The sequence below is a fragment of the Anser anser genome (genome assembly GCF_964211835.1).
Source record: "Anser anser genome assembly, chromosome: 3".
NCBI classification, from domain to species: domain Eukaryota; kingdom Metazoa; phylum Chordata; class Aves; order Anseriformes; family Anatidae; genus Anser; species Anser anser.
In genome coordinates, this window is record NC_139722.1 from 92442895 (window position 1) to 92460192 (window position 17298).

At 37.8% G+C, this 17298-nt stretch overlaps 1 protein-coding gene across 4 annotated transcripts in view; it reads left to right on the forward strand.

The window, feature by feature from the left end:
• BABAM2 (BRISC and BRCA1 A complex member 2) overlaps positions 1–17298 on the forward strand; it is a 168462-nt gene that overhangs the window by 74764 nt on the left and 76400 nt on the right. For all 4 annotated transcript variants that reach the window (XM_083832075.1, XM_083832076.1, XM_083832077.1 and 1 more), the window contains exon 7: positions 11782–11891. In XM_083832075.1, the coding sequence (XP_083688201.1) occupies positions 11782–11891 (110 nt within the window). The remainder of the gene's footprint in view (positions 1–11781; positions 11892–17298) is intronic.

Here is a 17298-nt window from a genome sequence, read left to right on the forward strand (position 1 = left end):
TTTCCCCAAGGAAATATCATAATGTATCCCATTATAGGTATACATCCACCACACAAACTAAGGACTACATTCTTTTGAAACTGATGCCAGGAGGGGAACTGAGGTTTGTGAAGAAGTGAGTAGAACAGTTGCAGTCATTTGTTACTCCACTGTGTTTGTAACAGTGGGGTGGGAACCAGTGAATAATTACCCAGCAAATCTTATCAGTTTTTTAAAATTGAACATCAAACATGCATGAATTCTGGAAACTTCTGTGAAGTGTTCAGGCTTTAATTTCTTAAATTCTCTGTTCAAAACTACAAAAGGAAAAGAAAACTATTGAATACTCTCTCCTATAGGACAGGGTAAAAAAACTTCCAGTTCAAACCGTTGTCATGATCCAGCTCTTCCTTTTGTATGGCCATGTCATCCTCCTTACTGAAGAACATGAAGCTCAGATTTATGGTCGGAAAGCTGAATATCTGACCGAGAACAGAGGGTGTTCTGCTCTGTTGATTTCCACATCTTGGGATGCTGTGCTGTTGCATGTGTGCAAATAATTTCAGATTTTGTGAGAGCGTTGGATTAGATTTACAAATTTTTTTTTTGCTTCATCTTAATCTGAACTTTTTTTTTTCTGATCTTCTAGAACTTCAGCTGGAAAGGTAAGAGTATACATAGCACTTAATGGGTAATCTACCATACATGACCTTTTGCAGGGAAAGATGATACCAAAATATAATTCCAGGTTCATCCCCATAATACAATAGTTCTGTCCGCACCAATTATTTAAACCTGTTTTCTTCCTGGCTCCATGTTAGGCATCAAGAGAAAAAAATCAACATGTGCTGGATGTTTTCAGAGCCTTTCTTTTATCTACAGATTCTGTGCTATTCAAAGTATTTCTACTTCCTACCCCAAATCCTCAGCACCATGGTTTCTTCTGACTGTAGGCAGCTGTTGAGAAAGGTCAGACTATTTCAAATGTATGGGATGTCTCAGAATACTACAGTGTACCTGCTGTTACATGATACCAGCTGACTGGTACCTGTGTGCCACTGACTGTTAGGGCTCACGCTGCATGACATTGGTGTGATCCTGTACTACCTGCTTACAAAGGTAGCGATGTATAAAAGCCATGAATATAGAACAGAATGCGACTTTATATGTAAAACAGAATAATTCTGTGATTTTTTTCCCCACGTTATTTTACAATTTACAAACCAATGTTGTAATCATTTTTTTTACTAAGACAGCTTTTATCGCTCATTCAGGCACCCTGCTTATCACCTGTAATGGGATCTATCTTCACACAAATGCAAGGAAAAAAGCTGTGTTTCTCTTCTTTACTGGATAAACTTTTTTTTTTTTACAGCAACTAGTTCTTACAAGATGCTGTTCATGACATCTGTACACTTACACCCTTGTGTGCATGATTACACCGTGCACATTGTTTGCTGGAATGATGAATGCAGATGGGGCTCAAGGAGACAGGATGCTCCAACTTGCACTTTTTTTTGTACGAAGCAGAATATGACCCCAACCCTACCCCACTCTTTTCAGGTCCTGTAGGTGTGTGAGTAATATGGGGACAAAGGGATAATAGATTTCTCTTGAAAAGAAATATAATATTGTACACTTGAAATAGGAATGCATAATAAATAGCTTGCGAATTAAAAGTGCTATGGACTTTAATATGAAACATTCCTTTTATTCTCAGGAAACAACGATAGTCCAAACAACTCCTAACAGTTAATATTTTTAATATTTGCACCTTCTCTTAAAAGAAAATATTTCCTATTTTTAAATCAGGTCAGCATTACCAGGCTGCAACAGTGAAAGAGTATTGAACAAGTGTAACTTTGCTTGCTTTTACCTTGCGCTTTCATTATTCACTTTTTCAAATGTGAAATCTTCTTGGTACTTCCTGGTTCACTGAAGACATGTCTCAGAATATGGCTTTACACTGGCATTTTTGTTGTGACCCATGTAATCTATAGTATTTCTGATTGTACAGAGCAATATTCACTGGACCGGGAACATATAAGAATATGTGGAGACAGGAGAAAAGCTTTTATTAAAAAGAATTGATTTTAAAAAAAAAAAAAGTCTTATTCTGACCTTGAGCCACAACATGGTTCCAGAAATGCCATTCTTCCCCCCATATGATTAGAACTTCTGTATCTTCTTTCAGTCGTGGGCCATGTACAGAGCCATTAATGTTTGTTAATTTACATATAGAAAATATGAATATTTATGTATAGAAAGGCTATGCTGGAAGATTTGGAGGTTGGCTTGACAGGAAGATTATTTCAAAGTATATTAATGATCTGTTTGCACGCTAGTTAAGTACATGGGCATTTATTAGCAGATCTTGTTTTCCACTGGGACATGAGATGACTGCTCTTTGGCCTCTGCAAGGGCATGACTATTTTTAAAGAGGTGGGAAATCAGTAGTATGGGGGACAAGAATGTGAATGTTGCTTGCTGAATAAATTGTAGTCCAGTCATCTCAAGAACTGAGCTGAGAGATTTGAATCCTAGTGAAGGATTTGAATTCCAAGTTGTACATGTCCCCAAATATTTATCTCTGAAAGCAAACTTAAAAACACAGGGCTTACGGTAAAAAATGGGTCCTCACTACATGTTGAGGAAATGGCCAGATAGCTTTGGGAGATTTATAAAGAAACAAACCACATGGCGGTGACCTGCTATAAGTAATCTAAATGGTCAGTGTTTTGTGTTTTCTTTTTTTGCTATTTGCTTGCTTCTTAAGAGCATTGAAAATGTATTTTTCACATTTAGAAATATTGTAACTGTACTTTATTTTTAAATAATGTTGTTCCAAGTAATTCAGCCTAAATCTATGTATGTGTAATGCATCTTGTTTCTTTGTCTTTGAATGTGAGGGTAGTTTAAAGGTGTGTGTAGGTCTGCATTTTTGGTTCCTAATATGGTTCTTCCCAGTATTCAAAGTGTGAAAAGGAGATAGCAATGCTGAGATAGGTGTGAAAGAAATGTCTTGTAGTGTCCGATTTTAGCAAGGAAATGCCTCGGCATGTGGCAAGGTAGTACAGAGAGTCCCTGAACCCTGACAGTCCTGGAATTAGTTGTATCACTACGTAAATCTTGAACCTTCAGTGTTGATCGTTTCAAGTGAACGATTTAATAGATAACATCTAAACAGTAATGAAAATGAGTCCTCCATACAATGCAAACATACACAAATGTGTATGGCATATGTAATACGTATGACTGAACTTAGCACTTGCACAAGATCAGCATGTCTGTCACTAACATGCAATGCCCAAAGGAACAAAGTAGAGCTTCTTTTCCTCTTTCTTGCTGTCTTCTTTTCCTCTCTCTCTGCCTTGCTATCCTCAAATGATTCCTGATTTAGGATACGGATGTTATTAGTGCAAGTATTAATTTTAATACTACTTGTCCTTTGTTTGCTGCTTACCCAGGACTTTCTAACTAAACATGGCTTTTTAAGGCACTCAAGAGCATGTTTACCAGACATAAAACCTTTTGTAAAAAAAAAAGTCAATAACTATTTACAACAAGTTTTAAACAGTTATTTTTCTAGGATATGCGCTTATAAGGACACATTTACATTTTCAGTCTTGTGCCTTCAGCCAGATTCTCACACTGTGGCTCAGGTTGTGCTGTTCTTTATTCTGCCAGTAGCACCACTGATGCCAGCAAAGCAGCTAATTGGTATGCGTACTGGTAGAAGAAATAACACCTTCATTTCGGAGAACCATTTTTGTGCTGCTCTTGGTTTTAGAATGAAAAGTTTTTTTGTCAAGATGTGGCAACATGAGCTTGGTCTGAGTGGCTGCCGCTGCTGCTCACCGATTAAGAGGAGGCAGGGTGACCTCTATAAAAAGCGAGCTTTGGAATCTCTGAGCACTTTGCGCAGCCCATTATCAGCTGGTGATGGCAGAGACGCATCATTGCTTTGCTTTAGGTCTTAGGAAAGATATGGTGCTGTTTGAATCTGTATCCTCTCTATAAAACTTCATCATAGTCATAGGGGGATCTTTTGGGATAACATCCTTTTCTAATGATAATACCCTATTGTTTTATTAAAACTTAGCTAGTATGTTTATAAATTAGGTTAGAATTAAACAGAACAAAAATTAGGAGGTTAAGCGCCCTTCTATAATGATGGATAAATTGAAGTCCTAGCAAACAAAAGCAGTGATTCATGAATGTATGAAAAGTCAGGTCCCAGCAATCTAGATTCCTAATATTGTTTCTCCCCATTTTGTTATTTTTATTCTAATTCATTCCAATTGTATGGACATTCCTAGCTGTGTAAGTGTTGTTGGTTTTAATCTTATTTTAATACGAATGTGATATCTGATATTAGAGCTGATAGAGCTAATGTGTTTGTAGTTACATTTCAGTGGATGAATTGAAATTTAAGATCAGTAGCATCTTGCGTCTCTCCTAAAATGAAAAAGTGTCCACTACTCTAGTGTCATTAAAACATAGCTAATAAATATAATTCAGTCAATATGAAATGATTCTCCCATGTAGTTTGTGTTTCTTGTTTATAAAATGAAGGTTTAGCAACTTTTTACCTCTCTTGAAATCAGTGGTATTTACACATCAGAAAGGACACCTCAGTATCGTTTTTAGACTGTGCCACGCTTTTTTTATTTATTTATTCTAAGTTTGAGTCTAGTCCTTACCAAAGCATATTTTTGACCTTTAGAGGCATCCGTGTTATTTTTTGAGATTGTGTTTTTCAGACCTAAGCGAACAGTTATTACTGCGGTGAAAGTATCACCACAACTTTTTGTGCTGTCAAAACAACTTAACTTTTATTCACTTAAATAGCATGAATCTTGAAAGTTGTGAATTTTCATGGACAAGAATGTTATTCTATTTAACCTTTTGTTTTTTCTTAAGCTTTTCCGAACAGCATTCTTTACCAGACTCTGACAGTTATTCATATGGTGAGTCGTGGTAAATTGCCATGACCATAATAAAAGAAAATGGTATAGGCAAAACACACCTCAAATTCTTGTCTTGAAGAAGCACAATATATTTACATACAAAAGTCTGAACGCAAACAAAAAACCACCAGCAAAAACAAACAAACAACAGAACAAAATATTTGGGATGTTACTCACACTTTAAGAAAAATCTTTTGATTTACATGTTGTTATTGATGCCCAGTGGTATACTTAGAGGTATTGCTCAATGTTCAAAAGATATTTATTTGATTTCATTTTAATGAAAAAAATCCAGTAAAAGGAAAACAATGTCCTAGAAATATCTCTTCAGATTCTGCAGTGTTGTTAATGGACTATGATTTTCATGTAACTTTTAAAGAAGGAATTAGTCTTAATTAGCTTAAACACATTCTTTGCCTGAGTTAGGCAAATGTTTTGTTTTATTACCTTGGGAGAGGGACTGTTTTTGGAACTTTTCAATACAGTGGACAGTGCATGCAAGGTGACTGCCTTTGTTTTCATTAAAGATCCTATTTAAAGAATCAGCACTCCTTGATCAGACCTGGTGGATTTCCTGGAAGACAGGAGAAAGAATTTCCTGGAATAATTACATATTCTCCCTAGAGTGAAGCAGATTTCTTAAGTCTCATTTGCCACTTCACATTCCTTTGCCTACTTTCCCCTAGCATGTTTTATTTTTTTGAAAATCAATAAATACAGAAAAGGGTTTGGAGAACATGTAACTACTTGTATCAAAGCTTGCTAATGAAGTTACGAGGCATTAAGGATACAAGTTGCTTGTGGTTTATTTGATAGTTGTTTTTTTATCTTATCACATGCTGTCATTTGGAGGGAAAAGGCCAAACTTTGCAAAGCAGTGTGATGCAAGTAGCCCATTGGTACTAATAAAGTAAATAACATTGTGTTCTTCTCTGATGCAATTCGTATTTTGATTTCAAAAACAAATTCTGTTGTTCACTTCTCAGTTGTTAGTAAGTATGGTTCCAATATAGGCAATGTGCCATGCAAAATCACACGGGTTAAGTTTCAGCCTAAGATAAATTACCTTTGTGATATCTTGCTATTCTCATGTATTTCGCCTCTTGAGACCTTTTTCTCCCGAAGGGATCCTGGTATATAAATTGCACACTCTGTGAAGCTGACTGAAATGGTAGGGTTGAGAGGTACCACAAAGTAAGTTGAGACTTCACCTTGTCATAAGCTGGCTGCAGATGTTAGGATCAACCGCTCCACAATCCTCCACGTTCTCATCCACATTCAGCCTTTCTGTTCCACCTTCCTCCTGCTCCATCACATCACACAAGTTGTAAATTGAGTGCATTCCTCGCTTATATTATTTTAAGCGATCCCATCCTCTCCCCATCGGCTGGAGGTTTCCGTCCCCTCGGTTAGAATCATACCACAAAGATGATTATTCAGCGTTTGTCAGAACTGGGAGGTCAGAAACCTCCAGGAAGAGGTTGCAATCGTCAGCTGGGGCTGGGAACCTCCTGAAGCAGATCTGGCCTGACCCATACAGTTTGGATTTTAGCTAGCTTATCTGTTCCTGGAGGCTTCTGCAACATCAGCCATCTGTGTGGCCCCTCTTTACCTCAGGGAACATGCGGTGGGCTGGGCACTTTGTGTACTTTTCCTTACCTTGCTTTTATCCTCAGACCAATTGCCGTTTGTGCTCAAGGTACAAATTTAGCAGCCCTACCAGAAGCCCTGTTCTCATTCCTCATTTCTCAACAGCCCTCAGGCCAGAAATGGCTCGTCCTTCCCAAAGCCAGTCAATACTCTCTTCCTGCCCATCCTTTCCCATTCTTTCTACCAAATTCTCATTTTTTTTTCCTCATTCGTACTTTACAGTTGATCTGGTTACACCAGGCTCCTAATCCTAGGTTTATACACCAGCCCACTGCATACTCTTGTCCCCTGGTCTCATGCCCCATAGCTCTCAAGTCTTCCACTTGCATTGAAAAGCAAGTCCCAAGGCTGTGAGTTGTCCTTGCCCATCAAGAGCAAGCTGTCCTTCCCCTGAGAGAGCTGCTGCAGATGCAGCCTCCAACCGCTTCGCGTTGCAGTTTGGTGCAGGCAAGCACACTTCCGTGCCACAAATAAAAATACCTCTTATTGAAAGAATGCGCTAATAAAAGGTTGCAAGGTGATTTTTTCTGCTGATAACTAAAAAAAGGTAATAACTGATTTTCCAGAATCTGCATCTTTAAGGAAAAGGAACTCTAATGTACAAGTTGGTTAGACTCCAGGCACAGGAGGAAATGGGTTATAGCAGTTGTGACTGTGCGGAGCAGATGTTTTGGTTGGACTGGCTATCAACCATCTGACTCATAATAAATTGTCAGTTCCAGTAAATTCCCAGTTTTCAATTACAGTAGGTAGGATATGAGAAAACAATGCCATTTAGATGTTGTACTTGGTGTTTTTGATAATAATTTTCATACACGACTCATACGAACTTTATGAAAAGATGAAGGATTTTGCAAAGACAGCAGCTGTAAACAAAGAAGCCTGCTTTTGAATGTAAACTCATTTTGATATGAATGAAAACTAACAAATGGTTCTTTAGACAGTGCTGACACAATTAGAAATAGGATTTAAAAGTTTTATTTTCAAGTCTTGTGATACCTGAAGTCTTTGCCTCAAGTTTCTGGAAGAAAAAAATCTAAAGTTCTTGTAACTTCTGTTTTCATTTGTTCTGTATCTGTATTTTCATGTGGCCTTTTGTCCTGCAGTGCCAACATGCATGTTTAATGAATATTTCATCTTCACTGGCTGAGTAGAGAAAGGGTAAATTAGAATGAAATACCATGACTTTTCTCTTTACATTTGTCTTTGTTAAAAGTACTATTTATTGTTGTAAGTTGTTGCTAACAGTTCTCTGCAATAGCCAAAAAAAAAAAAAAAGTAACAAAACATGAGTTGAAAGTCTTTTTTTATTGTTATTATTATCTTATTCCTTACCCACAGTGCTTTACTACATGTATTTTGCAGTTCCTTTTGCAGGAACTTTTAGTCAAAAAGATCAACCCACACCGTGCAAATATTGTGTAAACATAGGAAAACACTCACAGTTCTTGAGATAGAAAATATTTATTTTTGATGTTAAATGGTGCGTCAGGTTTTTTTCCTCTTTGATTTGAATAGGTCTCTTCTGAAATGAGGAAAAGATTATTTTGGAATACCTAGTAAAACAGGATAGCAAGATGGCAGAAAGACACCATGAAAATCAATGTTGGATCTTTTATATTGTAGTGGGCTAGATTTTTTTTTACTGGTAATCATGAGACTGTTGTGGAAAATCTAATAGGTGTGCAATTATCACATGCTTAGCTAATGATCTCAGATATATTTTTTAGCAACATTCAATTTTTAAACCTCAAAATTCCTGTGGCCCAGGATGTATGCCGCATTCTGTGAAAGTTCGATTTAATAATACCTTCTGTAAAGGCTTGTGTGGGAAAAGTTGTGTGAGTAGGAACTGGTACCTTAACATGGCAGTTCTTACGTTGAATGCTAATTTTTAAGACATTGCTATTCTTCATTTTTACAAAATCATTTTTTCTTGAAAAATGTAAAATTAGTTGTTTTGATAAAAATCCTTTAACAGTAACTGTTGTGGGTTAAATGCAACTTATGAAAATAAAATAGCTACTTTAGTATTAAAAATGTACTGTGATTTGAGTTCAAAGTTTTTTTCCTGAAAAGGGATTAGTCTTGAAGAAGCAATTGAATGTCACTATTTCTTTTGAAGCTAACTGAAAAATAAAACAGAGGGGCAATCTTGCTTTGCTGCTCTATTGAAATGTTGCCTGTTCCTTGAGAGAAATCAGCATGCAGAGATGGGAAAGGGGAAGACACTGCCTGGCTGGAATTTGATGATGTGTGAAAACAGCCTTTGCCTTTGGACTCTTTGGTGTGAGGGAAGGGTATCAGCCCCTGTTCTGGGGCAATGTCATTGCCCACTGATACAAAGATGCATCATCTCACCTAGCATTAGCAGGTTTGTAGAGATGACCAGAAGAGATATCGCTGAAGGAGTTAAGCTGTGACTGGCACAGACAACATCAAAAAGGCCTATTAATTTAAAAGGCTTTCCATAGTTTATCTGTGGGACATGTGTTTTCAGTTTAGTTTTGTAAATGGCAGTTGTAACAGACGTACTAAGGTTGAATGCAGTTCTACCAAGCAGATCCTTGCATAAATAAAAGGAACAAAGTCTTAAAGTGATAATCTCTATTGCGGCAAATACAAAGGGACTTCATTGTAAATCTGTGGCCATCTCAGCAACCAGGTAGGGCAACTTCATGGTGTTACCGCATTGCATCTTTTTAAAACCTATAGGAATGCTTATTGGTTTTGTGCTGCCTTTTTTTTTAAAGCTACAATTTTAACTTTTCAGGTTTGTGGGCCAAAAGTATACATCGACTTGAAAAGTGGCATTTAGAGAAGAATGCTAATTTCTTTACTTGGATGAGACAGTAGCTATATGAATGTAGTGCAGTGCTGTGCTGGCAACAGTAGTTTTATTTTGTGTATTACTTTTGTAAATGAAAAATACTACATCTCAACTTAGTGCTCTTAATGCACACATCAGCTTGTTGCAGCTTAACACGCAAAAATGTCGTGTTTATTTATGTATCTTTTATTTTTCTGGAATGAATCTCCATATTAAAGTAGCCATTAGTGAGTGCAGGAATACAGCGTAATAATAGCGTATAGGGTAAGGGATGCTGTACTGGTGTTCACCTGATTTTTTTTGTTTCCTCATTTTGATTCTCTTTGATCAGTAGGCACCTGAGTGGTATTCTAGAAACTGGTCATATGCATGATGGTAAACTGAGTGTGCATATCAACTTAGGCGTTAACACTAAATGCAAGATTAAGTACATTTGGGTTTGTCCGTATAGCTTGTGAAAAGCACGTAGGTTCTCTTCTGTAAAAACATGAAAACAAGGTATTTGAAAAAAAATAGAAACAAAAGAATGTGGTCTTGACAGAGCTGTATACATACGCAGGTGAATGGAGTATGCATATTTGTCATCTCTTGAAGAATGCCCCTTATAGTAAAAAATTTTTAATCATTAGCATTACTGTTTAATGTGTCTTAATAGTTCTTTTCATTTCATTGACAATTAGCAAATTAATCAGAAAAAGGCCAGTTAATGCCGTAGCCAGCTTCAGGAGTGAAAGCTGTTCCTTATTGAAAAAAATTCCTTAACGATGAAAATACACGAAACACCAGGGAAAAGACTAGGGAGGAGTTGCCCTGTTTGGGTGGTGGTTGATTCACTTTCTGAAAAAAGCTTTCTCATCTGTGAGGGTTCTTCTGTTGTAGGCTGCTGGAAGCACAACACCGAAAGGAGCGCTGTAGGCCGTGAGGTCCTGTCCGTTGCTGGTGCAGGCATCGTGTCACGTAATCCCATCCATAACCTGACCATACCCCAAGAGGAATGCAGTTAATTCTCGTCCTCACTACTTACGTGAAGCGTTACCCTGCAACTCCAGTTTAAAAACGTGTTTTCCTTCCCAGCCTAAGTGTGCCTGTGACCATTTTATAGGAGTACACTCTTCCTTCAGCTGTCAGAAGTGAGCAGCACACCAAGGCAGAATTTAAGAAAACACTGTCAGCTCTGTCTCATTTTTCATGCGAGACAATTAGGCTTTTTTAAGACCCATTCTTCCCTGCAGCTTATCACTAAGTTTCTTGGCATGTTGTGTTCTGCACGTAACAGCTAATACGCAGCTAGTCTCTCTGGACGTTAACAGTTTCAGTCCTGCCAAAGCTTCAAATGGCACGAGATCGTCTTCCTGAAACCACTCAGCAGTCGCTTTTTTCCCCCAGATAGGGCAGGATCTCCGAACAATGTTTAAGTGGTTTGCATGTTCCTTCCTCCCAGCTGTGTGTGTGACAGACCATACCAGGGCACACTGAGCCACTGTGATCCTGCGCCGAGTGCAGATCTGCTGGTTTATCTGTTTCCTCTCATAGTTTTCCAGAACGGATAAAAACAAATGCATCTTGGCAAGTCGCTGTGTACATATGCACAAACATGTTAAAGGACTTTTGTTTCTGAGCAGCAAGTGGCACAGTATTTATTACCTGTTGTAAGTGAAGGCGATGGTACTGCCAACTCATGGCCCTAACCAGAGGTCAGGAGCTCAAATGCAGTTGTGTTGAGCAGAAATTCACTTGTTTGTACTGTCTGTGACTCAGAGAAGTGTCAGGTCTTAACAAGACTACTTCTTACAGTAGTTTTTACAGTGTGCGTAGCCTTCTGAAAGTAATGCAGGGATCTGATTTGTGGGAAACTGAGGGGCGATGACTTTTAGATATAAATTTCAAAAAACTTCTTTGTCTACAACAGAAATAGAAGTTGAGTACAGCAAAAATTTTGTACCATATACTTTGAAAAATAACAAATACAAAATCTGTGGTTGTAATTCAATGCTACTATAACATTAAAAAAAAAATCCTTGGCATTTATGTCTGATGTTAGCGTTTAACTGAGAATTGTTAAAAATGAAGTCTGCATCTTTACTGAAATATGTATTTCAGCCAAAGAGGAGCTACATTAGTATACACTTGCTGACAGTAATTGTATTTTGATGCTTGAAATTAAGCACTACAGAATGTCTTTAAAGTACTAATACATGAAGAATATTAATTTTCAGCCTATTTTTTGGCAGTCACTGTTTAGATTCCTCACTTAAGCATCTCTTAAATTGGTATTTGACTTTATTAGTTTTTGTCTGCAAGTTTATAAGTACTTAGTTTTTTATTTGTCGCTTTATTATTTTTAATGTATAGGATGTGAATGAAGATCCTGGAGAAGATGTTGCGCTTCTCTCTGTTAGTTTTGAGGATGCAGAAGCTACTCAGGTTTTTCCTAAGCTGTATCTCTCCCCGCGTATTGAACAGTAAGTGAGACAGTTTGTTCTGAAGTGTTCTTTCAACTTCATCTTTGAACTCTTCATGTTTTTCTTGATTTATGTAAAAAATGTTGGCTAGGTGATAAGGTCATATTGCTTTAAATTGCTTAAAGTCATAATGATTACTGCAAGCGTGTGTGTGGTGGAAGAATGACAGATCTTCTTTCTGTTAGTTCTGTATCTGTGGCTGGATCACATATGGATGAAGAAACGTCATCATTGGCCACATGTAGTACCATATTAATCCGTGAAAAGTATGCTGTGTTTTCCTGCAACAGTATATTTTTGAGTGTGTCCTACATTACGGCACACTGATACCTTTTTTTTTTTATTGTGGGGCAATATTTGCTTATTTTTTCTTTTGGCAATGGTGTATACATATATGTATAGGTAAGTTCTCTGTATATATATATAGCACTTCTAAATATAGAGTTGTAGAAGCTGAAGGGCTTTATTAACTGTGTTTTAGGAATTTGCAGCTTTACTAACTTATTTTTTCCAGGAAAATATCTAAATACTTAATTTTAAGCTTGTTGGACAATGCAGTTGGCAAACACGATGCTGAGGAACTCCTGAAATGGAAGGGCGAGGATCAGAAATCAGTCTGTTTTCATTAAACTGCTTTTCTCTTGTTTCTGAAAGTAAGAATGTCTTAATGCTCCTTCTTTGTCTTTAGTATTTTAGTCTCATAGTGTCTGCTTCAAAAAAAGTAACAACATTAGGCTTTTCAACTGTTCAGTAGCCAAGCTAATCTAACACTGTTTCAGTGATGCTTTGTTTTTCTGGTCCGTACCGCAATGACTTTGCTTTGAACTGGTCGTAACACTTCTGGGTAGGGAACAGATGGGAAATGCTGACTGCCACAGTTTAGTACAACTTAGTGATGAACTTGGTGTGTGTGAAGGGACATGGTATCTTGACATTTTACTCAACAAGGTATTGGTCTGGATAAGCTGGTGGATGCAGTTTAAAAGAATAAAGATCAAGATTTGACTAAGATAAAAACAGAAGACTTCCCTGTTTTTTTATTTAAGAAAATGCAGGTTGCACACGCACATGCAAACGTACACACATATGAATAATGTATTTAGCAGCTTTTAGTTTTTCATAGTTTATCAGTTCACTTTTATCAACATTAGTCGAGGGCATAATTCTAGTCAAACCTGTAATTATCTGTTCCTGTTCCCAAGGATTCTTCTGCTCAGCTACTGTTAAAAGCAAATGGGCTGTCATTAGTTTCCATTGTATTTTTAGCTCTAGTAACATGTTGACTCTTAAGTGTATTGCAGGCCACCCAGGTATATGTAGATGACCCATGTGCTAATGAATGCACTGCTGATTTTCCCATTTTTCAGGTGTCTTTAGAAAGATGTTAACCTCTTGAGTAGCAAAGCAGAGTAGCAATACAAAAGGCACACTTTGCTTTCCTAAAAATATTGCATTTTCTTTCAGTGCCATAAAAAATACTTGATTTTAAACGTCATGTACAGCAATAAAACATAAGGGTATTTGGATGGTGTTAGTACATACCTGACATGTCTGATGACATAGTTATTGCTTTGTCTTTTATAGCTTATGTAGTCATTTTAAAATCATACCAATAAAACCAAGTTCCATGACATACCTCTTCATGTTATCTCTATCAACCTTGAGGTACTTCACTTAGAAAGCATAGCTCTACCTCAGTCTGTCCTTGTGTATTTGTAAAGTATTCATCATGGTACCTAGATACCCATAGCACCCAAGAGTTGAGAGGGAGAGAGATTGGTTATGGTTTAGGTTCACTGCGTTACTTTTTGGAGTAACCTAACGCAGTGTTAATGTAAGTTTTTGTTGTTTGATGGCATAATGTCTCTTGTTTTCAGTGCAAGTCGGTTTGCTTGATTGTGAGCTGCTGCACCTTCCTTTACTCTTCTGGCTACATTTTGTGCCATGAGAAAATGTATAGGTATGTTTTCAGTGTTTGCTTGATTGAGCTATAATAACAAAGATGTATTTGTCTTTTGTTCTTTCCCAAAACCAATCTCTGTTCTGTTTAGCAGAGGCTGACAGTCTAGATATTTAACTTTCCAGTGTTTGGGAACTGAAGCAACAATGCGTACTTCTTTATACTTTTTGCCAAAAGTACAAAAAGCCTCAACAAGCCCTGAGGATTAGTTTTAATGACTTGAGGCCATGACATGTTACATTTGAATTGTGTTCTGCTTATAAAAGTTCTTTCCTGCTGCTAACAATAATTGCATCTACAAGCACCATGTAAGCAAATTACTAGTGTATTTTTTTATGCAGCAGAATTTGAGGTGGAGTAAGTAGTAGTTGACAGTTGTCTACATAGCATTCCCAAGTATTCAATAAGGCAGGAAAAAATAAAATTCCCACAATTATTTTGTTAATAATGACTCTTTTCACCTTATGAAGAACAAGCAATCAGGAATGGCTTTGTCCAGATGTATGAAAAAATCATTTTCAGATAGAAATGCTTCGGCTTTGGAGAGAAATAAGAGTAAAGGGTCTGTTTGTGTAATGTGAGTTATCTCCAGCTTTCCCAAGAGCTTTCATTGCTTTTGTGTTCTGCCATATAAACATGTGTTCCCACATAGCATTTTCTAAAAATGATACTTACCCACAGATCTTGTCAGCGAATTTGAGTCCTAGCAATGTGAATATAGTAGTTCTGCTTTGAAGTGCTATTGTGAAGTACATTTGATCTATTTTTAGGTGGATGGTAAATAAAATACTGGTAAGACTGACTGTTCTTTGTCATAGACTCTCAAAGAGATTTGCTAAATCAGGGAAATGCCCATTTTTTATGGTTTGGACCTAAGATGCTAGGCTTGGAAAAGGTCATCTATTAGTAGGAGGTAGCAATGCAGTGAAAAAGTATTGTTGCGTTTTTGGGTCAATATCAGTGTTCAGTTGAATTCCGTGATGCAGTGTGTGTCTGTAAGAGAATAAAGTCCAGATCTTACAGTTAAAAACAAACAAAAGAACCACCTCAAAACCAGCTCTCAGGGATGGGAAGCATGTTGGTTTATAAAAATCTCAACAATAGCTGATCATAACTATGCACAGTTTAATTCTTTCATTAAAACTTTTAAATTCAAAACCATTCTTTTAATTACCAATTGTTTAAAACGCATTAACAGCAATTTCTTGTTATTGTTCCCTTAATTTGGAATCATTTACAGAATCTTTCATTTTATAATTTTCTTTAAGAATTCTTCTTACTCTTTTTTGCACTGCATCAGCAAACAGATACAGTGCCAGTAACAGTTGCTTTTAATTTAATAAATGAGATTAAGTTAAAATGAAACGAGGGGTATTTATGATAACGTTTTGTTAAAACCTCCCAGCACAACTGTACTATCATAAAAACAAGTTTCTGCACACTTCTGGAGGAAATGGTGAGCTGGGAAACCCCACAGATGGGCCACCCAACTTGAAGGACGGTGCTTGTCAGCATCCCCGAGTGTGTGTCCCCAGCCAGTCCTCCTCCTCCTCCCTCCTCAGGGAGCAGAAGCGCTCATAGGATGCTGTTCATCCCCAGCTCTCGGCTGCTGTGCTTTGGGAAGAGGGTCGGAGCTGAGCGGTGTCAGTACCAGAGGCCCCTCACATGCCTCCTCTTGACTTCTTCCTCCTGCTAGGTAGGCACAGGAGTATGCCGAGGCTTCCTCTGCGCCATGAGGAACTGCTGGGCTATTTGCACGTTATGTCTCTGCCATACTTCTATACGTTTGTCATAAAGTCTCTAAACCTCTCAGCGGAAGGCATCTGGCTTGTTCAAAATCATCTTTCTCTGTGAAAGCATACTAGAGACTCATATGGGAAGGAAATTTATGATTTAAAAAAAAATCTGTCATATCTTTGTTTTCCATTTGCTAAAAGTCACCAGACTCTAAATCAAAGGAATCATTGAGAGATCAAACAGCTAATTTCTATATTAATGCTTAAAATGTTTGTCAGTGTGCTACACATTAAAGGGGATTGCAGGGGTTCTTATTTGATAAAAATCAAATTTATTGTGGTTTTTTTTTGTCTTTTTTCCTTATGTGTGATGTCTTTTTTCTTCATGATTAGTCCGTGTTTAAAAAACTAAAATAAAAATGGGTTCGTCTTGGTTCACATTTTAAGAAAAAAGAGATCAGGATAGAAGCAGTGTTGCTCAGTGAATTCTGTGTTCCCTGGATTCACAGAAATAATCCTGTAATAAACACTGTTGTCCTGGAGGGCTTTTCTCTGATAAATACACGGACGTGAATATGCTAAGAAAACCAGCTGTCAGGAGAACTTGTTTTGCTTTAATGGATCAGGCTCCATGCTTTAGGGGCTGAAATGGTCATTTTTTACTAGTCTGGGAGCCGTGCCAGAGGCTTCTTCGTGACTGAGGCTGGAATTCAAAGTTCGGTGACTGCGCTTAACCTTCTTATATGGACAGGGAAAAATAACAAGAACCTAGTCTGAACTCTTCGACTTTGAATGTTTCTGCCTGTTTTTCCCTGATGAAAAAAAAAATGAAGAGAAAATTAAGCCATGTGCATTTGCTTTAAAGTGTTTCCCAGCTCTTAGCTATCCTTTCTGCTGGGGATGGAGGAGGAAGGGCATGCGGTGTGCTCCGCTTACGGTGCTGCCCAGGGCTGCCTTGCTGCGTTGGAGATGCAGGGCTACTGTGAAGGGCTTCTCCTCTCACGCCGGTGTGCCTTACTGGTGGGTGAGTGCACGGCGCTGGTTGAAGCCTACTGTTTTAAAACATGTAGGAGCTCACAGTCTCTAAATGATCAGTCGCGTCGTTTTTATCTGTCTGTAGAAGACAGAAGCGAGATCTTCTGTTTGGCATGTTAAAATGTTTGCTCATCCAAGTTCATGATTTCTATAGAATTGGTAGCAGACAGCCAAGGCAGTCAGTCCATGACTTCTTCAAATCCCAGAGCATCTTTGCAGACAGAGGAGGCCAGAACGACTGTTGGCTTTGCAGGGCTTCATCTTCCATTAAGCCTAGCTTTGTCGTGCCTCTCCATGTAACGGGCTGACCAGCGAGACAGTAAGATCTCCTGTGGGCTACTTGGCCATCATCCAAATCTTCTTTAACTGTAGCCAGTACAGCAACTTGATTTCCAGCCTAGCTCTGCTTTGCAACTCTTCCTGTGTCCTAAAAATCCTTCTGTTTTGCTGCAGCTTCCCCTTGATGGCCCGTTGACATTTTAGAAGAGATCAGGGTAGACTGGGATTGACAGTCAAAACAGATTGAGTTGTACTTCTGTCCCAGGTGTTCAGCTGTACCAGCTGTTCCTTTTTTTTTTTCCTTCACGAAGCTGACAAAGAACAATTAGTGAAAATAACTGTAGAAGAATTAAGATTTTGTTTCCATCATCTAAATGGCACTTTAATACTGGATATG